The 27,995-nt window shown below is 37.0% G+C and overlaps 1 protein-coding gene across 1 annotated transcript in view; it reads left to right on the top strand.

Annotated features, from left to right (window-relative positions):
- Positions 1–27,995, top strand: part of ANTXR2 (ANTXR cell adhesion molecule 2) — a 154,236-nt gene that overhangs the window by 81,185 nt on the left and 45,056 nt on the right. The window contains exons 13-16 of the mRNA XM_011281741.3: positions 9,063–9,107; positions 9,955–10,047; positions 16,538–16,705; positions 17,020–17,100. Coding sequence (XP_011280043.1) covers positions 9,063–9,107; positions 9,955–10,047; positions 16,538–16,705; positions 17,020–17,100 — 387 coding nt within the window. The remainder of the gene's footprint in view (positions 1–9,062; positions 9,108–9,954; positions 10,048–16,537; positions 16,706–17,019; positions 17,101–27,995) is intronic.

Here is a 27,995-nt window from a genome sequence, read left to right on the forward strand (position 1 = left end):
CATGATATCACAGTTCCTGAATTGGAACCCTGCATCGGGCTCTGTGCTGACAGCATGGAGCCTGCTTGTGATTTCTCTCTCCCTCCATCTCTGCCCTTCTCTGACTTGCTCTCTCTCTCAAAAGATAAACAAATAAACATAAAAAATAATGAGACTACTTACAAATTTTAAATCTTTCAGTTCTGTTTAATGAGTGTTTTCAAGGATAAGAGAGAGAAAGAGGGAGAGAGAGAGAGAGAGAGAGAGAGAGAGAGAGAGAGAGAGAGATTATTTAAAATGTTGCAGAATAGGGGTACCTGGGTGGCTCAGTCGGTTAAGCGACTGACTTAGGCTCAGGTCATGATCTCATGGTTTGTGAGTTTGAGCCCGGTGTTGGGCTCTGTGCTGACAGCTCAGAGCCTGGAGCCTGCTTCTGATTCTGTGTCTCCCTCTCTTCGCCCCTCCCCCACTCATGCTCTATCTCCCTTTGTCTCTCAAAAATGAATAAAAGTTAAAAAATATTTAAAAAAATTAAAATAGGGGTGCCTGGGCAGCTCAGTTGGTTGAGCATCAGACATCAGCTCCGGTCATGATCTCACGGTTTGTGGGTTCGAGCCCTGCACCCAGCTCTGTGCTGACAGCTCCAAGCCTGGAGCCTGCTTTGAGTTCTGTGTCTCCCTCTCTCTCTGCCCCTCCCTGTCTTGTGCTCTCTCTCTGTCTCTCAAAAAACAAATAATAAAATTTTTTTTTTAATTAAAATGTTGCAGAATAGTGTCCTCTGTGTACCAGAGCTTTCCATGACAAATAGAAATCTGAAACAATGATAGTTGGAAAACTACCTAATAATAATCATAGTAAAAGAGTCTTCATGCAAAGCTGAAATTTTTAGGCACTATCATTAGTGAATTATAGAGTGTGTTGGGTTTGCAAACTATTCCGTAAGGGGAAAAGTTCTCATTTTGTGTGAAGTTATTTCTTACCATCTGTTTAAGGGTCTGTATCCTGCTCATTGAGGATCCTCACATCCATCCTTTAGAGCTGCTTTTCTTTAGCAAAGACATCAGCTGCATCCTTCCTTAATCCTTAAATTAAAAATGAGGGCAGGAGAGGTTAAAAAAACTTATCATGTACTGAGTCATGAGTGGAATATCAGAAAATATGGGTGTTTTCATCATTGTTTAGCTTAGAAGTTCTGTTGAGTTTATGACAGATTTGTTTTACTGCCAGGATGGCAGAAATGACAGTCCTATAGTTGTATCATTGGAATATCCAGACACTCTGCAGAATTACAGATGTAAGGCTAATGAGGTGGCAAACAAAGGCTTTCTGGAGTGTTGTCAATTAGAGGGTGTTCTACAGCTGCAAATAAATATCTGAATATGCTGGAAATGATAAATGTTCACTTTGCTCTAGTGTCCTTGGCCAAAGTTCTTCATCCTCAAGGGAAAATTGCAAGCTCATTTTTCCTTGGAGCATTTAAGACTTTACATAAAGATCTCATAAATCTTCATTTAAAAAACCATTTTAAAAAGTTATCTTTTTAAAGCCCAATTTGCTTATAAGTAAGTTGAGCTTTCATGATGAGGATATATCTGACTGCAGCTCCATGGAATCATTTTCTTAGCCAGCAACAGCTGTGCTGTTCTTTCTAAATAGTAATAATGCTTCTATATTGCACTTGTCTTTTATTGTTGAGGAGGGCTTTTGGTGCCTTTATTGAGTTACTTTGAGAATAGCCTGATTTTTTGGGGGGGAATGCACAATAAAATAGAAGTAATTTGAATTTTAATATGCCTTCCTTGCACCATTAATTAAAATGATTTATGTTTGGTTGCCTCCTCGAAATAGAGTGTGATGTTAGTACTTACAGCTTCCATGGTGATGTTTTCCAACAGAACATCATTTGCGAAAACAGGGTATCAAACTCTCCCTGGTATTAGTTTATTTGCTTTGACAGCAGCACCTTTACTTAACTCTTGGCAAAATACACTCTCACACTATTCTTCCCAATCCCCATTTGGCACTTTAAGTTATATTTATTGTCCAGACCTCCCACCAGCTCTTTATTTGTTCAGAGTAGGAATCTTTGATCATTGATGAGTGTGTCAAGGAGAAGAGGAAAGGCAGGATGAGATAAATCAGACCATATTTTGATCTGGATGATGAAAGGATCTAACTTGGTGAGATTCAGGGGAAAAAAAGTCCCAGATACGAATGTAAGAGAACTTTGTGTTTATGCACTTCAGAGGAAAGGCACCACACTTGCTCTCTGATCTTATCAAAAAGAAAAGGAGAATGAAAGGAAGACCCCATATATTTCAAACAAACTTTTCTAAACACTGAGAGTGACTTCTCTATTGTTTGTGGGCTCTTAGTCGCTTAGATGACATTGCTGATAAATTGGGCATTTGTTTTTGTCACTGGCAAGAATCAGTCCTGAAACACGACTTGATCTACAGGCGTTGTACAGTATCTTATTCTTTTTTAATCCAAGGCAGTTCACTGTTGACAGTTCTTTTCACTCTTTTCTGAATATTGGAACATATGATTGCATCAAGCTGGCTGCAGGCTCCAGTGCTGACATTTTCTAGCGCAAAGAATGCCCACATCACTCGAACATTTGAAAAGTGTTAATGAGCGGATCAAAAGGACTGTTGCCTGAAGCAGCTAACTTTTTTTTTTTTTTTTTAAGAAATCGGCTCTCCTCCAAACTGAAATCTTCATTCTAGCAGCTAAGTAGATGAGATGTAATCCTCCCTGATGATGATAATAACAAATGAAAAAAAAAAATTGGAGGAGAATCAAACTCTACATATGGTTCATAAAGTGGTGAAAGTGTTTTCCAGAATCTTCAATACAGAACTAAAGGATGCTAAGTGGAAAAAATCCTGGCAACTAGGCAATATTATGCCTTTTAAAATCTGCAAATTCTCATAAAATATGGTGCATATGAATACATCCTTTTCTGAAATGGATGTGTTCTTGCACTATTTAGTACAAGAATGGGATTCTCATGACTGTTATTTTTAATGTATTTACATTGACAGTAAGGTTTCCTTTTCTCCTGCACTAGTGTTACTGAAATGTAGGGATATCAGTTGGACACAGATTTTTGCCATTTTGGCTTTTGAACCAAATGGCTTCAGATTATTTTCACCGTCTTTGGTTACTTATGAGAGCCTGTAATAGAGTGGAGTGGGGGGGAAACATTTTGAAACATCACATAAAAGCCGTTTTATTTCTTGTTCCAACATTTCTAGGTCAGTGATGTTGGGCATGTTAATTAACAAGTTATGTCTCTATAAAGTGGGAATGATAACCTCTATCTTTCATAGTTACTATAAGGTTTAAATTAAACTCTCTCTCTCTCTCTCTCTCTCTCTCTCTCTCTCTCTCTCTCCCTCTCTCTCCCTCTCTCCCCCTACCTACCTACCTACCTACCTACCTTCTTATTCATCCACCCGTCCATCCATCTATCCATCCATTCATGCATTCTAGCAATTAACAGATACTCAACACATCTTAGGTCTTTTTTTCTTTTCATCCTTCCCCTTTGCAGTCCAAACCTTATTTTATTTAAAAAAATTTTTTTAACGTTTTTTTTTATTTTTGAGAGATAGAGTGTAAGCAGAGGAGGGGCAGAGGGCAGAGAGAGAGGGAGACACAGAATCTGAAGCAGGCTCCAGGCTCTGAGCTGTCAGCACAGAGCCCGATGCAGGGCTCAAACCACCGTGGGATCATGACCTGACCCGAAGCTGGAACCTCGTCCAACTGAGCCACCCAGGCACCCATTCCAAACCTTATTTTAAATGGATGCCATGTGGCAGAGGAAGTTGAACTCGGGGTTTGGAGATAGATGGACCTGGGTCCTGGATTTGAGTCCTAATTCTGTTTTCTCTTTGTGCATCACTAGACAAGTTATTGAAATTAGCATCTCCCTCTCCTTATATTTAAAATGTGGACAAGTATGGTAACTGCACAGGGCTACTATGACAATAAGGGAAATATAGAGCATGTGGCATATTGTAGCACCAGTAAAGGGTGGTTGCTGTTAATAGTCATAACAGCACAGAGATGAGCCTGAGCTCTGGTTCAGTTTCTGAAGGTGCTATTCGTTGTGGTGGTGGTTGTGTCCCTTAATTTACTAGATCAAAATTTGGTGTAGACAGAGTTTTAAGGGGTGTATTTCCATTGCTAACAATGTAGAAAATATACTTGCTAGAATTTCAGAATCAATTGAAATTTATAAGTCATACATTTAGTCATAAATGAGATTACACATTATCGGAAAAACAAACCCTTATGTTCTTTTCTGGAACCAGGTGGATACAAATGCATGTTGATATATGGCCTACTTAATTATGGAAAGGCCTAGAAGCAAAGACCTGCTGGAAAAAATGTGATACGTATTTTTTAAGTGTTCTGTCAGAATTTTCATGTTGGATATGACCTACAATTAATCAAACTTATTTCCCAGATGAAGAAAGTTAGGATGGTCTAACATCTTCCCACCTGCCATTTAGTTAATTAGTTCTCTGATTTTATTGGTTGAAAGAGAAATTTGATGCTTCATTTTTTTTTGAAACTAGCAGTGTTTTAGTTTCATGGGAACCTGTGTCTATTTGCTTATCATTTACATATTTTTTCTCAGTATTTTTCTTTAAATGTAGAGGTTGGCTACAAGCCTTTGTGAACATCCTCAGCTAGCTCCTTCAGGTTACTTACAATCATATTTTTAGTATCGCTATTCTCAGAGCACTTTCTGAGGAACTGGTGATACTTGTAAAGAAGGAGAAATGATTATTGCCCTTAAGAAGTCTACACTCTTATGGGGTAATTGAAAAATTCCCAAATAAACATATAAGTCCGAGCTAATGAAGCATGAATGATTCAACTGTGCAGCAACATTTATTTTTAGAAGTTTTCAAGATTTTAGATAAAGCAGTAGAAAGTTGGGGGAATGGTTCCGTGAAGGTTGGGTGGGACTTAACATGGAAATGGGCATTTTATTTGGGGCAAGCAAAATAATCTTCACTTTTTCTGGAGTAGCGATGCACATAGGGATGTTTGTAGATAGGATGTGAGGGCATCACTGCATCATACTGATGCATTTGAACCATGAGAATAGAATTGCTGGTTCACATATATGTCCTGTACTGAAAGAAGCTTTGGTTTTCCAGGTTGTGGCTTATAAAAAAATGCAAAGATGCCTCTTGTTAACCTACTGTGAGTCTGTTGGCAATGGTCATATGAAGAATTTATATTAAAACTCAGTTTGCCCGTATAAACACTAAAACTAGATGCTATGCAGGATAATGAATATGACAAGTGTGATGTAAAAAAGGATGAGTCATGGAGGAATATTTTTCAGTAATTTTCAGGAGGATATAATATAGAACCAGTTTGGGGATACTGTTTATGTCCTCAGAAATATGTATAAAAGTACAAGATGTATAGGTAATAAGCAGAGCAAATATGAAATCTTTATGAGGAAATGAAAAGGAGTTCAGATACAATGTACTCACACTTAGTGGAATGAAATATGTACCTTGGTCTTTTTCCAGTGAAAGAACTCTAGGGAGTATTTTAAGGTAATTTGCAAAGCTAAGAGTAGAAGCATCATTTGTAAGGATCATCCACTACAATTCACTAATCCAATGATTTCAATTGTGGTCATTGGAACCATTGATCCATTTTGACCAGAGAAACACTTAGGCTACTGTTAGAAAAATATACCTAGTTACACAGGTTGGAATGAGGGATGGGCCGGAGATAGAAAAACAAGATAACTGTCTAGTTTAAGTAAGTAGAGCATGTGGACATTGATGCCAAAAAATCTATGGCAATTATTGACTACCAATCAATGTCATCAGTGTGTCATTAGTTAAAATGCATAGAATTGAAGTAAAAACTGGTGAGGGTGCATCTGTTTTATGTGAGTACCATATATTTACTTATAGTGGCTTGGTTACACTTAAAATGCTATTATCAGTTCTGGAAAGCCCACTTGGAGGTATTGATCAAAAGAATATGTACTAAAGAAATGGACCAAGATGACTGAATAACTCAGAACCATTGCATGAAAAATTGTTGTGATGTTTAGCTTCCAGATGAGTAGGCTCAGTAGATATATGGTTATTATCCTAGTATTCAAAAATAGGAACTGCCCTCTTCTGGAAGAAAGATTAGTTGTGTGTGTGTGTGTGTATGTGTGTGTGTGTGTCCATCCGAGTGTGTGTGTCCACATCCTAGGATCTGGACTAAAGAGTGGAAACTACAGAGAGAGAGGCGCTTTGGCTTCTTTGGCGGGGGGTGGGGGGGGAACTTTCAAATGATGCAAATTATTTGCCAATGGAATGAATTGCTTTGTGAGGTAGTGAATTTCTCTTTATTACAGGAATTCAAACATAGTTGGACTACAACTTGGTGAGAGGTTGTCAGAATCTTGAAGTTTTGGTTGAATGTGCATTGGAGAAGTTGAAAAGTGTACTAGATATTTTGAAGGTCCAGAGAATTATAAGTTTATGATTTTAGGTGGAAATAGTGGGAATAGAATGCAAAGAATCCTTCCTTCTTCCCTTGTTCTTCCTCTCCTTCCTTCTTCCCTTCCTTGTTTCCTCTCTCTTTGTCCCTTTCTCCCTTCTTTTTTTTCTTCCTTTCCCATCTCCATCCTTTTCCTCTCCTCCTAACTTCCCTTTATTCCTTCCTTCCTTTCTTACAAAATAGAAAACCTATTTTGTGCCAGACAATTTACTAAGTACTGGGAATGCACTGAGGGACAAAGCAGACATGAATTTCCAAATAGGCATTTATGCATATGAGGGGAATCTTACCTGCATTGGGAAGATTGGGGAAAGTCTTGGGTGGGAAGGTGAGGGACACAGAGAGAGAAATATTTCAAAAAATCTGTTGGACATGGTAAATGATTTGGTGAAGTCATATAGAAATGAAGAAGAAATTATTGATTATGCAAAAATTTTGAGGCTGCAACTGGAAAAAGTAATTTACTTGAAAGAAACATGGAAGAAGAGTTGGATTTTCGAGTGCGAAATGTTAATAGATACAGTTTTTACTGATTGCGTTTGCACATGCAGTTTGGATAATGATATGTGGCACTTTCTTTCTATAAATGCACTGTAGCTTGATAACCTTCACTTTGTTTTAAATCTTATCCTCCACTGGCATTTATTTCTGGGCTAACTGTAAAAATTCACAACTTTTTATCCTTCAAAATTACTAAAGAGAACCGAAATTTTATATTGCTGATAAAATAAAATTGAATTAAATAAAAGGGCTAAATAGAAATAACAGCATTGTTGGTAGCATTCAAAGTTTTAAATAAGTTAGAGATTCAGTCAAACTGTCAAATTACTGTCTAGTTACATCTATGTGGAGACTGGATCTATCTGAAATTTAGATCCAAACTAAAATTTGAACAATGAAAATATTATACATAAAGAAAAGTAAGAGTCGGTTCTCTCAACATTATCAATAGCATTGCATATTAAAAACCTTTCACTATGGAAAATCTCAAACATATAGAAAGAGAAAGTCTAAAATAACGAATTCCCTCATGTCTCTTTCACTCAGCTTCAATTGATTCTCAATTTATGGCTAATTGTGTTTCATCTGTAATCCCTTCCACTTACCCATCCCAAATTATTTTGGTGAAATATCAGAATCATATCATTTAATCTGAAAAGTTTTCAGTATATATCTTTAGAAAGATGAACATTCTTTTAAAACATACCCATGACTACAGTAATATACCTAAATAGTAATATAATTCTTTGACGATACTCATTTTCAAAATTATTATTTTAAACTTCTTAAAAAATTTAAAACATAATTGAAATATTTGACATTAAGGTGAAGCAGTTATATTTTCAAACAGTTTTTCGTCTTTGTCTAGAGACTTGGAAGTATGTCTAAATTATCAGAAGCCATTGACACTTGGTCAGTAATTTTCTATCACGATGGTGTGAAAGTCTAGCGACCCCAGTACTGGTAAAGGTCGTTTAGATTAGATCTTAGGCTTCATTTCTATCACATAAAGAATCGGCCATACACAATGTCATGAAAGAATATATTGAGTAATGATTCACAGAAAAGGCATCTTCGTTAAGAATGTCTGTTTCTAGCTTACAGGGTGCGGAAAGAGAAAATGTTAATTTCCCCGTCATCTCTTCCAAAGCAAGCTAACTTGTGCATTTTAAATTCATGGAAAAGTCAATGAGTCATAGAAGGAAGATGTTGCTAGTAAATTCCTGCTCTGTTTGAAGGGGCATACTGTAATCTAGTGAAAAGTGGTTGCATTTTGACATTAGAAGAACCATTCAGTGAAACTTTGTGCAAAGTATTTGACAATTTTTGCTCTTGTTTTTCACCTGAAAAATGAAGCTACTAATAAGTCTATGGCCTAAAGCTAAAAGGAATGAATGCATATGAAGGAGTTTTGTAAATCGTTAGGTGCTTTTTATCTAGTGCTGCCTAACAAACCACTCCACAACCTAGTGTCTTCAAGCGACAAGTTCTATGGAAACTGGCTCAGGCTAGGAGATTCTTACTCTGGGGTTCTCTCATGTGATTGCAGTCGGTGACAGCTGGACTGGAGTCTTCGGAAAGCTCAACAGACCTCCAGGTCTGAGAGAGCCATGCTTGGCACTTCAGCTGGGATGGTTGGCCAGGCACTTCTCTCATTACCCAACCTTTCCATAAGGTTATCCTGGGCTTCCTCCTGGTCTGATGGTCTCAGGATAGACTTCCGACATAACAGCAGGCTTCCTGCAGAGCGCGTGTCCCAAGGAAGAGGGAAGTGGAAAAGCTTCTTTTGACCCAGCTGCAGAAGTCACGTGGTAGCACTTGTACTTCATGCTAGTCAGTCAGAAGCTAGTTACAAGCAAGCCTGTATTCGAAGGGAGAGGCATACACATGGAGAGGCAAGGATCACACGGCACTACCAATATTTCATTAGCACTACCACGTTATGTTATTTAATCTAGTTATTTATATACATCTTTGCTGTCTCCTTCCTATGCCACCAAAGTTTTTACATTTGATTTTTTTTTTTTTTTTTTGGACAGGTTATCAAGGATCCTCCTCCACCACCACCTCCTGCACCAAAAGTGGTAAATCAGTGCCTAATAAGTGATGTGTATATTTTTTTCTGTATTCAGATACTATCCCCAAATATGATCATTTACTTTGTTGTTAGACAACGGTGATACCTGTCATTGACTTTTGAATTTATGAAAATTCATTGTTATTTTTCATCTTCTTATGACTTCTTTCATGTGCTTGAGGAATAGAACCTTCAAAAAATGACAAATATAGCCTGGCCATGAGGATCAATAGCGCATAGAAACTTACTTTTCTTTTTATGTCAATACATCAATAGTCCGGATGTTATTTATAAAAAGTTGTAAGATCCAAGCTGACGGTTTAAAGATGCTATTCCTTTCTTCAAGATGATTCTTTTAGATTCCATTCTTTGTTAGCCAAAATTGAGTTAGTATCATGAAATATGGAAGGTAGTGGTATAGTGCATTTTCAAAACTTTGCAACTGCCTACCTTTTTAGTACAAATTTTGCAGTTTAACTTCAACATGTATGTTGATGTTTTAAATGATTATTGAAATGCTGTTCTAAAGTTAATGTCTTTTTAAATATGAAGTGATGTATAGAACTGGAAAAATCAATGATGCTCATAGTTAGGGAGCAACGTCTGGTGATCTGGTGAAATAAGGGAGATTCCTAAAATTGGAAGGGCAGGAGTCCTTGTATTCTGTAGAATTCCACTTGAAATTTATGTGTGTAAGCATAAGTACATCCTCATGCCCTCTACGTAATTGTTACCACATTTCTTTCATGTCAGTGGCATTATTTGGAAGAAACGTTTAAATGTGAGTTAGTTCTGATGAAACAGTATTTTAAGAAATTAATTAAACCCGTGTTTAAAAACTTGTGTCTACCCAGGAAGAAGAAGAACCTCTGCCCACCAAGAAATGGCCCACGGTGGACGCTTCCTATTATGGTGGCCGAGGGGTTGGAGGAATTAAAAGAATGGAGGTTGGTATCTTTAAAAAAGAAAAAAAAAACCCAGAAGCTGCTAATCTGAACGTGTAATTCTAGAACTATTAAACCATGGAAACTGTGCTTTTCACAATTTAATAATACCGTCCAATTTTATTTAACACTGGCTCTTTTTTGGATATAATTTTTTTTCTATGGGATCATCCTGGCCATTTCAAAACCATTCAAGAAGAACTGACTTCATTTAGTCAAAGCATTGCATTGATAAGATGTTTGAACTCTAAAGGGCAAAACAAAGTTAGGGTTTTTCTCACTATTTTGGAAAAAATTACTGCAGACAGCATCAACTTTGTAGAAGCCAGCCACTTAAAGTTGCAACAATGCTTTTCTTTGAAAAGATCCAATAGTTATGTACTGTTTAGAGATAAAAATGTTAAAATATTCAGTGGTATGGGTATGACCTTATCACAAATGTAAGGAAGCACATTTAGGCTTTTTTTTAAAACAGCTTTTAGTTACCACTTATGAACAATTATAATTAACTTAATTTATTTTTTTAAAGTTTACATATTTATTTTGAGAGACAGAAACAGACAGGGTGCACCCATGAGCAAGTGCAAATGGGCATGAGTGGGGGAAGGGCAGAGAGAGATGGAGAGAGAGAGGGAGAGAGAGAGAGAGAGAGAGAGAGAGAGAGAGAGAGAGAGAGAGAATCCCAAGCAGGCTCTGTATGGTCAGCACGGAGCCTGACATGGAGGCTCGAACTCAGAACCCATGAGATCATGACATGAGCTGAAATCAAGAGCCTGATGCTTAAACGAATGAACCACGTAGGCACCCCCATCATAGTTAATTTTAAATATCACTTACAGAATGTATTGAACTTTAAAATTTTTTTTTAACGTTTTATTTATTTTTGAGACAGAGAGAGACAGAGCATGAACGGGGGAGGGGCAGAGAGAGAGGGAGACACAGAATCGGAAGCAGGCTCCAGGCTCCGAGCCATCAGCCCAGAGCCCGACGCGGGGCTCGAACTCCCGGACCGCGAGATCGTGACCTGAGCTGAAGTCGGACGCTTAACCGACTGAGCCACCCAGGCGCCCCTGTATTGAACTTTTAGACTGGCTCAAATTGAACTTTAATATTATATCTTCAAAATGAAATGTGGTCTTCTTGCCACCACAGAAATAGTTCTCAAGGTGATAGCTTAATTAATAATAAGCCATTATTGCCAGCACTGAGCCCTTAGCAACAGTGTAGACAGGCCAGCATCCCACCTCGAGGAACAGTTGGAGGAATTTTGTCATTGATAGTCTGACTTTATTATGAAATACAGATCCTGGCATTTCTTCCTTATTAGTTACCTTTTAACTTTACTTCTTGATAAGAAGGAGTTTTTATGTGCTCTGCAATTATTGTGTATCTCCTACCACCGTATCTGCCTTGTCGTGTCACTGCCAGCAAAAACCAGTAAGCCAATTAATAAACAACCTCACAACGGTTGCAGTTTTCTCTTTTTATACTTTTCTATAAAATTCAGATTCCCTAGGAGAGTTTCCCCCTTTCAGAATAAATTTCAGTATTCTTCCAAAGAAGTGGTTATTCAAGCCATCTGATAGTGATTCTCACTTTCTTGACCACATTAGATGTTAAAGTAATGCACACTTTCCATAAAAGCATGCCACTTTATTGCTGAAATATCCACTGAGACAGGTACGTCATTGCTAATAAGCCATGGAAAAAGGAGATGCAGGAAGCTATTAAGTTTGTCTTTTGGAGGAGATAGTGTGTATGTGTTTTCTTGTGAGTGATTGAGAATATCAAACAGTCCACAAGAACGTGGCTATGCTAGCTTTTGTTGCCTGACACAGAACCAGGAACATTTCCTTCTGCTTACTTTTGTTGTGTCATTCAAGGCTTGGAGGGGTGGGGAAAGAATAGACTATGTCATCTAATGTATATGAAAAATAAACTTGGAGATAAAATAGTTACCTCTGGATATCCTAATATTGTCTATCTCAACTTATTTTTAGCTTATTTCACCTCATTCCAAAATGTGTATGTAAAAAAATGTGTGCAAGGGGAAAAAAGTTTTGACAAGACATACTACAAAATGTTAGTAGATTTCTCTGGATGGAGTGATTTTCAGTTTGTGCTATGTATTTCCCTATTTTTCCTAACTCATTTGATAATGAGCATGCACTACTTCAGAGTCAAAATAATACATTTAATTTTATTTTGAAATCCACACATATAAAACACCACATGACCATGAGATAAGGATATGCTAGTAAGTGAGCCTTAACTGAATAATGTTCTTGCTGAAAAAACGAGGAATTATGCCAGATTTTTGTGAGTCCAATATTCCAGTGTACCAAAGATTGAGATCTCTTTCTAAAGGGGGAAAAAAAAGCATACACATGAGCTCCTGAAGGGGTCCTGAGTTCAAAGGAATAATATTGGTTTATGATCAAGAAAGCCAAAGGCTCATGCACATTCTTGAGTAACTCAGATTTCAAGTTCTAAGAATTATTAACTCTTAATATGTGAAACGATATTGCCTGTCCTTTTCAGTTTAAGAAAACTTATGAAAAGGACCCACTTTTAATGATTGGGGTGCATTTTAGCTTTGGACAATTTTGGCTACATTGTATAGGGTATTCCATACATAGGGTATGTAGGTATTTAGGGTATTCCATACGTAGGGTAAATAGGGTATAGGGATGGAAATGGGAATGAGAAAAAATGAGAAAGGAAATGTGAACATTACAAAAGGGAAACAATACATAAAAATACACAATAAAAATTGAATCAAGAATTAAGCACCATGAAACTTTCTCAAACCTGATCTTATTTAAACTTAGGGAAAATAGAAAATTTAATCTGTTTTAAAACCATGCCTGTTGGGGCACCTGGGTGGCTCAGTCGGTTAAGCGTCTGACTTCGGCTCAGGTCACGATCTCGCGGTCCGTGAGTTCGAGCCCCGCGTCGAGTTCTGGGCTGATGGCTCAGAGCCTGGAGCCTGCTTCCCATTCTGTGTCTCCCTCTGTCTCTGCCCCTCCCCCATTCATGCTCTGTCTCTCTCTGTCTCAAAAATAAAGGTAAAAAAAAAAAAAAAAAAAAAAAAAAAAAAACCATGCCTGTTTAAGCCTGGAAAGTATTTTCCTTAAAAAATACCTCTAACTAGGAAAAATAAATGGAATTCTAGAAGTTATGTGCACATCTGAATTACAGAACAAATCTTCATAACTAATGTTATTTTAAGGCAGGATAGGGATTTTACGTAGATTTTTTTTTCTTACTCTTCCTTTAAATTAAATATTTAAACGTTACGGTAATGGCAATTTGCAGAACGCTGGAACTGAGCTGATGTTAATAACAGCTGTTAGCACAACTGATCCACAGTACCTAATGACTTCAAATGTGTGTTTCTGCCAATTCAGCGTGAAACTGTTTTTGTTTCTTTTCTCAATTCTAAAATTGCTCCTTTATGATACAACCTCCTAGTCATCCAAATATACTCTGGCAATTATGGAATTTTATTGTTTATTATGAAAGCCAAGTAGAGTTGGAAGGATTTAGCTATCAAGCTTGCACTTATTTTTTTTTCCATAGTAAAAAAGCCAGGTATATTAATTCTGCTAAAGTTCCCTTTAGCAATTTATTTGTCTGTGTTTTTAAATCCTTGACTATCTTAAAGTGGTTAAACTAAAATATTAAAATTTATACAACTAAATGTATATATATATTTGCTGGCATACCTTGTTTTATTGCACTTTGCTTTATTGTACTTCACAGATACCGTGTTGTTTTTTAGAAACGGAAGGTTTGTGGTAACCCTGCATTGAGCACGTCTGTCAGCATCATTTTCCCAACAGCATTTGCTCACTTTGTGTCTTTGGGTTATGTCTTGGTAAATTCTTGCAATATTTCAAACTTTTTCATTATTATTGTATTTGTTCCGATGATCTATAATCAGTGATTACCACTTGCTAAAAGTTAAGATGACGGTTAGAAGCTTTTAGCAATAAAATATTTTTACTTAAGGTACATACATTGCTTTCTTAGACATAATGTTATTGCACACTTAATAGACTACAGGACAGTGTAAACATAACATTTATATGCACTGGGGAGCCAAAAAATTCATTTGACTCATTTATTACGCTATTTGCTTTATCGTGGAGGTGTGGAGCCAAATGCGCCATATCTCTGAGGTTATGCCTGTAATTGCTTGGAGAGTTTTAGGAAAAATCTATGAAGTATTTCCTAATTTTAGACTTTGAAATTGAATGGGAATTATTTGTTTTGTTCTTTGTGATGATGGTGACGATGAAGGACCAGTTACTTTAGGAACTAACACTAAGGATTCAACTAATGAATTTCCTTTAGACCTCAGCAACTCTACTTCACAGAATATAGTCTTTTAATAGTTGAGTGTCTAGAAATACCTTGAGTCAGAACTCCATTTCAACGACCTTCTTCATGTTCTTTATATGAGAATGGTGCCAATGATAATTGGAGAATATGATTACCATTACCTCTAAGATACCAACTGTGAAAGCGGGCCTGGAGAGCTGTGTATGTTAAGTCTATAAGTTCTGAATAGATCTAACCTTTATCTACTTACATTTTTAGTTTGAATTACTTTTCTGAGTTATGACATTCATTTGTTTACTTAACTGTGTATATTTTTTTGTTTTCTTTTTGTTTTTTTTTTCCCTTAAAATTGAGACTTCACAACTGCCAGAATAATATCCTGGTTTTAGAGGGTTTTGTTTTGTTTTGTTTTTGTTTTTGTTTTTGTTTTTTTAGCTCAGGTTAGCTATATTTAAAGATTTCATAAGTTTTAGTTTATCTAGGTGAAGACACTGTGATTTGAAAGAGAAGGTCATTTCTCTGGAAAGAAAACCAACTACCTAGCTCTAAAGGTTTAATGGTGTTTAAAACAATTTTAACAACCTCATAAAGAACATTCTAGTACCACTGATCACACTGAAAGATACAGATACATTTTAATGACTCAGCGGGGTCTACTTGAAGTTGAAAGCCTGTTCTAAAATTGTAGTAAAAAAGGTAAAAACATCTAAGTAAGCCTTATCGAAAAGCCATGAATAGTTCTTCCTGTGAACAGTAATCATCTGTATCCCTACCCACTAACTCAGGTCATTAAAATGCTTTAAAAAGTGCCTAATTTTTTTTTTCCTTTGTAGAAATCATTTAACTCTGGTGAATCAGCGTGCTCTGGACAAGGCTTCGTATTTCTTTTTAGACCTTCACTTATCTTATCCTTATTGTCTTTGTTAATGTCCTTGCTTTTTGTAGGACTTCTCCACTGCTCCTGGTTGGACAAAATCTTTCTCCAGGAGTCACATCCTATTCCCATACCTATACAGTGGTAAAGTTTAGCTCAGATTTAGCTCTTAATTCTTATTCATTGAAGAATAATGAAAACAATCATTTGACCCTATAGTTTTTCAATGTCTAGAGCTTTCAGAGAAGGAAATACCCTAAAATTTGTGGAATTCTCTGGTGCCTCTGAATTTTTCTTTTCAAAGCAGAGTCTTTTCAGATTTGCCTTCCTCTCAATGAAGAATTGACCTGTCAAATAACCATACCCAAATAAGCAGCAGAACTAAAGACTAAAAGCTACTTTACAAAGTCAAGTTTTACAAAATAAAAAAAAAATGTATATAATGATTTTATGTGTACAAATATTTTTTAAGAGACTTTTTTTTTAAATGTTTTTATTTATTTTTGAGAGGAAGAGAGGGAGAGAGACAGTGCGTGAGCTGGGAAGGGGCAGAGAGAGAGGGAGACACAGATTTTGAAGTAGGCTCCAGGCTCTGAGCTGTCAGCACAGAGCCCAACACAGGGCTTGAACCCACGGACTGGGAGATTATGACCTGAGCCATAGTCAGACATATAATTATTTTACTTCTAAAATCTAAATGTTAAAATCATACTTTTTGATTTAGGCAAACTTGATGAGAATTTTGGAAGGAACAACTTACTCCTTTGTATAAAATACAAAGTTTTTTACAAAGTTGTAAAATACATGTAAATTATATTTGTAAAATTCAAACCTATTTGAAAGGTACTTATTTCAGACTGCTTACATTCAAATCCCTGCCCTGCCACTTGCTAGCTGTGTGACTTTGGACATATCACTTAACCTTTCTGTGCCTCAGCTTCCTCATCTGGAAGGAAAAGAATATAGTACCTATACTGTCTATTCCATTGCATTTTTGTATGGATTAAATGCAAATTGGCACATGGTAGCCATTCAGTAAATGTGAATTGTCATCATCATCTCTTTCCCCCAGTGCCATCAGTACATATGGGTACGTATTTAGCTAGAAGAGGAACATACCTAATTTAGTGTCAAAAGAGGAGAAATTGAGAGTTAGTATACTACTCATCTGTTTACTCCAAGATGGTGAGCCAAAAGACCATCTACTAAATAAGAGGTTGTTCTTCTAGGACACTATATGTCTGATACAAGTATTTCCCCATTGTTTTGAAGGTCCGTTGGGGTGATAAAGGATCTACTGAAGAAGGCGCGAGGCTAGAGAAAGCCAAAAATGCTGTGGTGAGGATTCCTGAAGAAGTTGAGGAACCCGTCAGGCCTAGACCACCTCGTCCCAAACCCACGTACCAGCCTCCTCAGACAAAGTGGTACACACCAATTAAGGTAGTTGTTTAAATTTTGTATGATTTAACTGAGAAACCATAACTAGAGAAAATGTGACTTCTTCAGCTCCCCCAAGCTCCCAACTGTCTGAAGGAGGACCAAGGTACATCAAGTAGCAGACATTCATCATACATTCTAACAACTGAATGCTTTCTAGGCAATAAGAACCTCCATTTTTGTTATTATTTGTTTAATTTAGTAAAGAAAGGAGAGAGAGACTAAGACTTTACCTTCTTCATTGTAACTGTTCATTTATTTAGTAAGTAGAGGTTGAATACGTCCACTGAGAATTTACAAATCATGTTTCCCTTTAGGGTCGTCTTGATGCACTCTGGGCTTTGTTACGGCGGCAGTATGACCGGGTTTCCTTGATGCGGCCTCAGGAAGGAGATGAGGTTTGTATGTGGGGATGTGTTAGGAAAGAGCGGAGTGCTTGGATCGGTATAATCAAGGTAGGGAAATAATGATCAAAAAGAATTTAAAGCCCTCATCACACTTGAGGAAGGAATCATCATCTCACACAAGTTCCTATTACGTAGGGTGCTTAATAAATTATTTTCTATTGTTGCACTATATTTGCAAGTCAAGGCTCAACACAAGTCCCTTCTCAAGTAGTATGTAAAAATCATGGCCTATTGTACACATACTTTCATATGCACACTCGTTGCTTCAGCCTTTGACTTGGACGACATCACATTCTGAGGTTTTCCAAGGTGGGAAGGACAGACTGAGGACTAGTAGCAGACATATGTCCTAGCAGACTAGGACAGACTGAGGATCCTTTCTCTGGCATCTACCAGCAGAGAGGCCCAGGGAACATAGGTGAACTTCACTCACATCAACTTCAGAGGACTTTAGGTTCATTCAGGTTTGATAGGCTATATATTTTTTTAAGATGAATGATTAATGACACTAATATTTATTTTACAGTGCCAAATTAAGTTATGTTTAGTGTTATATATTTTAGCTTGGTGCTTAACATCCAAAAACATCTAAATCCTTAAAATTTTACTTCTAGGAAAATGGGGGTCATTTTAAAAACCTCTGAGCTCAACTATTTAGGAAATACAGTTTGAGACTTCTCAACAGATCATTTACCCTTTGCTTGGACCATAGGTAGAGTGAAGCAGGTGGTTTATGGAACAACCTCGTTCATTTCCAGACCACTGTAGTTAATAGAAAGTAAACTCTATTTACTCTTTAATATGCCAGCCTTTCACTGTGTGTGTCTTAAAATCATTGTTGTGCATCTTCTTAGTTTTCTGTTCCCCAGATTAGACATTAATTAATTTGTTTAATAATTTTCACCTGTAAAAGTGTTGGGTATTGTGATAGCACTAAAGATGGATTAGCTGACAAAAGCAGGCAGTGGTTCTAACATTCTTGCCAATACTGTATATATTCTTTTCACTCTTATGATTAAAATTTAGTTTTGTCTTTCATCATTTCTACTACTTCTGATTTAATTCAATAGTTTTTGAATTATATATGTGCCTTAGTAATGACATCAGGTACTAGTGAGGGGTAGATACAAACTGTAGCCTTCGCCCTTAAGAAACCTAAAACTTGTCTGGGAAACAAGACAGCTAGGAAAGAAATATTTATTCCAGAAGGTGATCTGAGCCACAGTATAGGTAGTTATCAAGTACTCTTGAGTGTACAGAAGGAAGAGAGATGAACTCTTTCTGGAGGAACTTGGGAATGCTTCTTCAAACATATAGGTCTTCTATCTTTAAATATGAATAGGATTTCAACAGGTGGAGTTAGGTGGAATGAGCTTTTCCGTGGACGAAACATCAGGAACAAAGTCTCTGAGGCAGCCAAGAGCACAGTGATTCGTGGATTACTAGTCTGAGGGTTGGGGATTGGAACCAGAATGATAGGTTGGGAATAGAAGAGAAGAAATCTTTTGAGATTGAGCACAGTAAATATTGTTATTGACAAGGCCAACCATGTGACTCTGTGATATTTGTGCCAAATAATCTACACCAATCATAAGGCATACATAATCATAGTACATGTTGGGTCAACTTTATAAAAGATTGTACAATAACTGAAATACTTGTACATCTTTTGACCCCAAATGTCCTGTCTTGTTCTCTTGTTACCCATGTCCTCTCCCCACCATACTTACTACTCTTCAGATATGTTCAGTCCATTTCCTTGAGTATGCACACTCTCTCTTGCTTTCTTTTTTTTTTTTTATTTTTTTTAACGTTTATTTATTTTTGAGACAGAGAGAGACAGAACATGAACAGGGGAGGGGCAGAGAGAGAGGGAGACACAGAATCTGAAACAGGCTCCAGGCTCTGAGCTGTCAGCACAGAGCCCGACGTGGGGCTGGAACTCACGGACCATGAGATCATGGCCTGAGCCGAAGTCGGCCGCTTAACTGACTGAGCCACCCAGGCGCCCCATCTCTTGCTTTCTTAACTCCAGGTCAAATAATATTATCCAGAAAATAATATTTAATTGTTTATATGAAATCATGATTGCATGGCACCATGGCCATAATCTGTATGGACATTCCAACATCCCACAAATTTGATTTTAAAAAAGAGAGCAACAATATTTCTTAAGTTCCAGTACCTTTTTACCTTTAGAGTATCTTTCATTTTAGAAATAAAAGTGATTCACCTAGTAAGAAAATGACCTAGAGGTAGAAATAGAATTAGGATATGGAGCATATTTTGCACTGCTAATTTTGATGTACATTTGGTGTAGGATATTAAAATGGGATGATTTGCTTTGGTAAGGCTTTATTTATTCATGAGAAGCAGACTGGCTCACCATTACCTTCTACTTACTATGGCTAGTTAAGCCCTCAAAAACTAAATGGACTGAACTGTACAATTTTCACCAATTCACTGTATGTGGACATGGTTTGTCTCCCAGGATTACATGGAGTAGAGAAAATTTTAAATTTAGGAGATTAAGATTTTCAAATGGCAGAGGCCTCCACTCCTCTGGCTATTCTTCATGTTGAATACTCCAAGTAGGCCAGAATAGAATCATTGAAGGAGTAAATTAGTCTTGGGAGGTTTTTTTGATGGCTTAAAACCATACTTACTAGTGACTGGATGCTGTAGCATGTGGCTGGGTAAAATCCTATCTTCAACTTTACTCCCCTGAAGCCAATCAGTACCTAATTAAACTCAGACTACTCAAAGTACTCATGAAAGGTTTGATACATGTGTGTGTACAGCACACATGTATACAGTAAAGACAATCATTGTCCTTCCAAACTTATTACTTTGATTTCACAAATCTATTTTTCCATTAATTTTTCCCATTAAATAATAGGGAATTGGTAAATAGTATTGTATCAGCGTAGGTATATTGATTCCCACAAAAACCGTTCGCATATCAAATAATGCACTGGAAAAATGTTATTAGCTAGTAAAGGACAATCTTTTTAAAAGAAACTTTCTTATCAACATACAAATTGGTGAAAAAATTTGCCAATAATTTTGTTATTTTCCTGTGCTCATAAAATCTTGTGCGTGTTTACCTTTGATTATACTTCTTAGAAGTATTTGTACAATGTCATACGAGGCGCGTGTGTATATATGGGCAATTTGTACGTCGCAGAAATTAAGAAGACTTTTGGAAGAATTGTCTAGTCGTTGGAAATGGATAGTTTGTTTCATATTGTCAAGGAATAAGCAAGAATGGTTTCTCATTTGTGACTTTTAAAGGAAATGATAGTCTCTTTCTTAAAAAAAAAAAGGCAAAACAAAGTTAGCGCTGCTTGGGAGACAATAAAACAATTGTTTTCAGGTTGTGGCTGATGGTTCCAAAATAACGGAACCAATGCCTAGTCAACAGCACGTTTTCCACCTTGGAAAACAATCTTGTCATTTATTCATAAGTTGTTTACTGCAGCTTCTGCCTCTTGAGAGTTTAGTTTAATAAACAAATCAGCGTACGTAGAACTAAACCCGGAGTCAAGCACATTTTACTCTGCAAGTCCCGTCACGCTGAATTTCAAGCCACATGTTCTCCTTTTATGGCTCCGGGGCCGCACCGGGCTCATTTGCAGAAGAATTCACTGCTGAATTGAAGTCCTTGATCAAGTAATTGAAGTTCAGGCATAAAGTATCAAAGCGGCGCGAGAAATCTCTGGCCCCGTCCCTCGCTCCCGCTCGCTTTCCGCGCCGCCAGCTCCTGCGGAGGTGGCGGGGTCCGCGCGCGGCGCACAGACCAGGCACGGGCTTTGATTGTGGCTGCAACTCCTCTGAGTCATGAATGTTTCAGCGCGCGGCGCGCGAGGTTAGGGCCGCGCGTCCAGGTGTAAGCTAGCAGGTTGTCGCCGACATCTGTTTGCAGCAGCGGCAGCGGCCTCCCCAGCCCGCAGCGAGCGGCCGGATTGTCAGCGGAGGTAGTTGAGAGCGGCAGAACCATTTTGGTCTCACACTCGCTGCCTGGAGGCCTGAAACACCAAAGGTAGGAGTGGGGGTGGACACAGCTGCGCTCCCAAACTTGCCTTAGGCACAAATAAAGAGATCTAATGCAGTTTGACTCCGTTGCGGTGGGGAGACGAGGACAGAAAGCCACTTCAGAGACAACTTAACGCTGCAACATCTGCCGCCAAGTTTCCAGGGAGTGACGGGGGACAGCAGGTACAGATTGAAGTCTCCACATAAACAACCTCCATTAAGCCATGGACTCTTTTGAAGGGCCTCCATCAAACATGCTGGAGTCCGCAGCAGGAGTTTGTTTGGTTTTCAAAGCGGTGTTTTGTTTTTGCAATAACAAGGTAATTTATAAATGATGCATTACCACGCGTTCTCCTTTTTCATTTGAAAAGTGAGAGTTGGAGAAGCAGAAAGGCAAAGAAAGAAGAAAGCGCGGCACTAGTTTTGGAGTTGTTCCACAAACCAATTAAATCTCCAAGGAGCTTCTTGGCTGTGATGGAGGTTATGTTAACCTTCAGACCGCAATCCCTCATTCACCAGTAAGCAGACATAAATTTATACGCTGCAATAGAAGAACCCTGGTAATAGTAACACCCATAAAGCGCATCCACTCTTTGCTTTTAAACTTCTGTCATGCGGCTTTTTACTACTTGGGGTGAAATGAAATTAGATTTTTTTCAGATGGATGTAAATTTTTAGCAAAACAAAATTGAGAAAATTCTATTCGCTTTAATTTCCTATTTATAAAAGACTTTACTTAATGCCTATAGTTGGATAGTAAAAATACAATTGTAAGTCAAAAGTAAGAAGTGCATGTTCAAGGAAACATTTTTCTTTCTGAGGGGTTTTTCTGCTCTCCCACCTAGATTCAGCCAGAGAAAAATTCAAGAACGTGTATACTTTTCAGTGGCAGTATTGCAAAAGCTCATAATTGTGCACACACTCGTGTGACATAATTAGAATTGGTTTAAACATTAGTGTGACAAATAAAGCTCCAGGGTACAGTAAGATAATATTTTATGGTAACGTAAACTGTTATTATTAATAAAGTTTAGGCTCCCTCACCTGAGGAAATACCTGCAAGGCTACTCTGAGATAAAGAAAAGGTGCTAACTCAGAGGTATCCTTTGGAGTGGGAATAGCCAGGGAACAATGGCCTAGGGAGACCTGCTAGACTGTGGCAAAGTTTTCCTCAGTCAATAGTGAAATAAGCAATCGAAGTGCATAGTGAGTTTCCAATTAAGCTAAATTTATGCTGAGAGGACTTTTATTAATCGTACAGATATAATTTTCAGTTTTTGAGATGATTGATGGTAGCTGCATTAAAAGACAAAGTCCATTTTGACAGAAGCCAATGTCAATCCTCCAATTAAAAAAAAAAAAAAAATCTGCAGGGAAAAAGAATCCCTGAGAACATAGATAGCACAGGCTCATTTAAAAGGCACCAGAGAGGGGCGCCTGGGTGGCTCCATCAGTTGAGCCTCCGACTTCCGGCTCAGGTTATGATCTCGAGGTCTGTGAGTTCTAGCCCCGCGTCGGGCTCTGTGCTGACAGCTCAGAGCCTGGAGCCTGTTTCAGATTCTGTGTCTCCCTCTCTCTCTGCCCCCCTCCCCCCCCCCCCCCCCCCCCGTTCATGCTCTGTCTCTCTCTGCCTCAAAAATAAATAAATGTTAAAAAAAATTTTTTTTAAAGGCACCAGAGAAACCTGATAACCTCAGTGGCAAATGATTAAGGCTGGGCCTCTGATGTTTATATCTCTAGTTCTAGATTTATGTTCACTCCTCTGCCTGTCCTGCATCTGCATTCTCAAGTTCAAAACAAACCGGCCTCACTGTCTTCAATGGCAGCTTTTTCAATGATCCTAACCTCCTGAGGATCGCTGTTGAAGTCCGTCATGCTTACAAATACCCCAGTGCTCAGTGCTATTATTAAGTCACTTCATCTTGATACTGAATAGCATTTTGGTAGCAGAGATTTTGTGTCACACTGCCTTTAAGTTCCTCATCACATTTGCAAAATGTAGACCACTTGTGGGTGTTTATGAACAGATTGAAACCTTCACTCACATGATTTGAAATTTCAAATGTTTTCAGTGCTTGGAAGTATGCAGCTAATGACTGCATTTTTACACTTAGTTTTTAGGTTCCATCTTAATATTTTGTATCATATAGCTGGACTTTGCAATCAATTTTAAGTGCTATAAGAAAACCCTTTATTTTAGCCTGAGTCATTAAGTCCATACTATTCACAAAAATGCCCCTGGGGCATTGAGGAGGGCACCTGTTGGGATGAGCACTGGGTGTTGTATGGAAACCAGTTTGACAATAAATTTCATATTTAAAAAAATGCCCATGGTACTTTCAGATCTTTTCTTTTTTTGAATTCTTAACTCAGAAAAATATTGAGATATTTTAAAACTCAGATGATTACCTTTATTTTTGTAAGGTCTGAAATTTTACATGATCCTTTAAACTAATTATGATGTGATATCGCTGGGAAAGAAAACCATCAGATTTTTCTACCCTCTTTGTTATCACCAGTGCCTTTCATTCTTATTATCTCTTGTCTTAATATCTTAGGGCATTCTGAAAATACCTAAAATGTCCCGTTTAAACTAGTAGAAATAATTTACTTGGTTTATATACATTTGAAAGATAAATTTTTACTAGAATAATACAAGATAGACCTGCCATTATTACTACAATCCCACTAAGTGTATGTGTGTGTGTGTGTGTGTGTTTACTGTAAATATTTTTGTGTGTATACCTATAGAACATATTTTCTCTGTGTGTATGACATCAGCTAATGCTTGTTTAAGTAGAAAATAACAATTTCATGAAATAGAGTGCTTTTTTGGATACCATTTCTTAGCTTAAATAAAACTCTCTCTTAATTATGTGTATAAGCTGACAAAAGTGTTGACTTCAGTTTAGTTCCCTAAAGTGAAATATAGAATATGTGAAATGTAATGATTTAAATTATAGAGGAAGACTTATTTTTTCAAAGAAAGTATAAATAAATCTAGATACTTACTTGGCTTTTTAACCCCCCAAACCAGGCATAATTTGTATTTAGTGGCCTCATACATATTTTATGTATCAACTTATAAATAAGTTTAGGTAGAGAGATTTCTCGGTTAAAATTGATCAACAAGTTTTTGATTATCAAGAGGCAAAAATTATTATATTAGCATGAATACCCTCCTTCCAAAGCATTGTGCTGATTTTAGAAATAAACTTTTTTTTTTCATCATCCGTGAGCCTTGGCACACTAAAACAATACTTTAAAAATACCAAGAGTTAATGTCAGTTGTCTAGGGCTAAATACGTTATTTTCTTAGGCTTAATATACAGCATTGCTGTAGAACATCTTGAGGACATCAATTCAGTCATCCAGCTGGGAGCAGAAATGTCAGCACAGATATAATTTTTAACTTCTCTTTTTTACCGTTTTGAGTACTTTATGTATGGCCTTTTAATAATGTTAATTGCAGAAGATTAAGTATATTTAAGTAAATCATCTTATAATTCCTAATGATTTACAAAAATGTATATTATCCTGCATATATTAAATATTAAGTTTTCAATTTAGAGCTCAAAGGACACAGTCCAAGGGGTGGGGGGAAGTGCATCATTTTTGTAGACAGTTTATTATTTTACCAAAGCACATTACGATGGTGCCTTCATGTCTACCAGAGCCCCAATTTATAAGTTTAGTTTAAGGAGAGCTTCATAACTCAGTTAAGGAAATTGGCTTGAGTAGGAAGCTTTTATTGTTCCCTTATTCTTAAAAAGGAATTTGTATTAACACATTATACAAATGTATATACTTTTAAGGAATGTCTTTTCTTGCTAAATATCTTTCATTTTTATTTCTAAATAAAATAAAATACTAGTATTTTTATAATGTACCCTTTTAATCTCTAAGTAAGTCCTTTTTAAAATTACTTCACATAATCTTTGTATTTTCCCTTAATTCTGCCCTGAATCAAATCACAACCTCTAACACTTGAAAAACTTAAAACTTATATAATTTTGAAGTATAAAATAAAAATGATTTACTTTTCAAACTTTGCAAGAAGTTGTTTAAGAATACCAGGGGCGCCTGGGTGGCGCTGTCGGTTAGGCGTCCGACTTCAGCCAGGTCACGATCTCGCGGTCCGTGAGTTCGAGCCCCGCGTCAGGCTCTGGGCTGATGGCTCAGAGCCTGGAGCCTGTTTCCGATTCTGTGTCTCCCTCTCTCTCTGCCCCTCCCCCGTTAATGCTCTGTCTCTCTCTGTCCCAAAAATAAATAAAAACGTTGGGAAAAAAAAATTAAAAAAAAAAAAAAGAATACCAGTAGACATTTGTTTACCATTGTATGACTTTGGCTTAAAAATTAATTCTTTTATTTCAAAGGGTTATGAGAAATTTCTTGTTTATTTTTCTTTTTGCTTTTTTTTTTTTAATTAATGAGATTGAGATGGTTTTTGCAAACTTGTTCCCATTTCAAAGCGATTTTATTCTCTGATATACCTCCTATCTTTCTCCTAGAGAGCTCTTTTCATTTAAGACTGTGGAAAAAAGGAATGCATCTAATTTCCTAAACTTTAGATTCCCGTAATGTTTCTTAGCAAGCAGGTTAATGTAGTGAAAATAATATATATTCTATTTATATTTTAGAGTCTTCTCCGGTACTAAGCACATTTCGGTTTTGGGTCAAAATTAGATGTTTTTTTTTTTTTTCTTAAATCAAGCACTGTTTCCTGCTTACAATAAATTCTTCTATTAGAGCCATTTCCTGACACTAATGATATCTTAACAAAGAGTTTATAATGAATTCAATAAATTTTATTCAAATAGCATTAAGATCTACCCTAATGAGAATTGGCTATACACACACAGGAATATATGGTTTTGCAATTATACACACTGATATCATATTATATATCAAATCATATCTTACTTGCCTAACAAAGTAAATCTGTAAAACATATTTCAATGAAGAATTCAAATAGGACATCTATATATATAGTGTAGAGATAAAAGCTCTAGAGTTAAGAGTGTTTATTCTCTGATTTCTTTCTCTACAGCTTTCATTTTTCTCTCTTCTCCTTCCTCCTAACTTTTATTGGTTCCTCAGGTTTAACCTTTGGTCTCCTGGTATTCTCACATCTCATTCTTCTCTAGAGATCACATGGACTTTCACTGCTTTGCTATCATCATTAAGTACATCATTTTTAGTCGGTCCCTTCCTCTCTCCTAAATTCTACTTGCACGTCTCTGAGAGCTTATATGAATTTCCTCTTGAATGTTCTCTTGTCACCACATCATCTGTGTTCACCTGGATTTCTACTGTATTCTTTATGTATGGCTTTCAAATTATAATTAGCGTATAACTTTTCAGTCTGTTCATCTCTGCCCCTCACCTGATGTATCTCAGCTGAGACCCAGCTGACTTCATGATTCCCACCAATGCAGTGAGCACAGTCAAGACTTTAACTTTCTCATTCTGGATAGGAAGTCCTGTGCCAACAAATCACAATATTTCACTATAATGTGCACAAGATATTGAACAGAACTGTGTGTATTAATGTCTCTTAGTTCTATTATAATTGATGGAAAATAAAGATGAGCTGTTGAGGAATATATGCATTAGACTCTAGTGACTCTTGAGAGACACATCACTTTGACTTTGTACAATTTCAAAGCTTTTATTATCACGACTTATGATTTTAGGTTCATGATTTTTCCCCTGAGACTATGGGACTACAAAAATCAAGACACAGAGCAGTTAGGAAATTTGATAAATTTGAATTAATTCTTATAAAGATATAGCTGAGGATGCTGATACATAAAAATGTTATTTATATGGTGCTAAGATTTATCATTTTGGATGATGAATAACTTTTATAATTAAATCTATTAAACATTTTCTGAGTAATAAAAGCATGACACAATCTTTTCCTTTTAGGTGGAATTCTGAATAGATGAAGGCTTGTAATTTTTATTAATTCTCTTTATCAAGATATGTTTATTATTTTGTTGCTTGCAGCTTCATTCTGCTTATTTTTTTCTAAAACAGATTTAATCTTTGTTTCATATTTGATCCAAGAAGAGTTTTCAGTGATTGGGATTCTTGTGAAGCCTGTATTTGTCCCAGTGAAATCATACATTAATGTCAATCTCTTCCATAATCATCTTTCTGCAGGGCTGTATGTGGCTTATGCTAGCCTCTGAGTTCAGTTTATAGAAATGCTGGCTCTTCCCAGCAAACAGAGAGAAGGGAGCTGCTGATTGAATTCAGTTCCTACTCTCCAGAAGAGGTGTGATGTCTTTATCTATCCTCTGAATCCAGATTTATGAACTAGTCCTGTGCTCTTAACTAGATTAGTTCCTTTTCCATTAACCGCTTAAAGTAGGGCAGAGCTGTCTGAGCTGTTGGTTGTAAATTTGCTAATGTCTACTTCGTTAATCTCAGATACAAAAGGCAACAGATAACAGGAACAAAGTTTTGGGACCCTGTGTTTTCACAGCCTGAAATGAGCGTGGAGTGGTCACAGGAATGAGAAATTAGAGATAAGAAGGACTGCTACATTGAAGAAAAGGGAATGACTTCTGTCATTAATCTTAATTAATTGCCAAGAGTTTTAAATCTGAGTTATTAATACTGAAGCTAAGCGCTTAATACACTGTTCATACTTTGGCATCAGATGCTCTTTTATGAGATAAGAGGTTTAGGAGGGGAGGGGAGAAGAGGGAAGAGGAGAGGAGGGAAGGGGAGGGGAGGGGAGAGAAGGGGAGAGAGGGGAGGGGAAGGAGGGGAGAGGAGAGGAGAGAGACTTACATAAATATTTTCATTTACATCTTTCAAACATTTCCCTGGGTTAATAT

Source organism: Felis catus, chromosome B1 (assembly GCF_018350175.1).
Source record: "Felis catus isolate Fca126 chromosome B1, F.catus_Fca126_mat1.0, whole genome shotgun sequence".
Lineage (NCBI taxonomy): Eukaryota > Metazoa > Chordata > Mammalia > Carnivora > Felidae > Felis > Felis catus.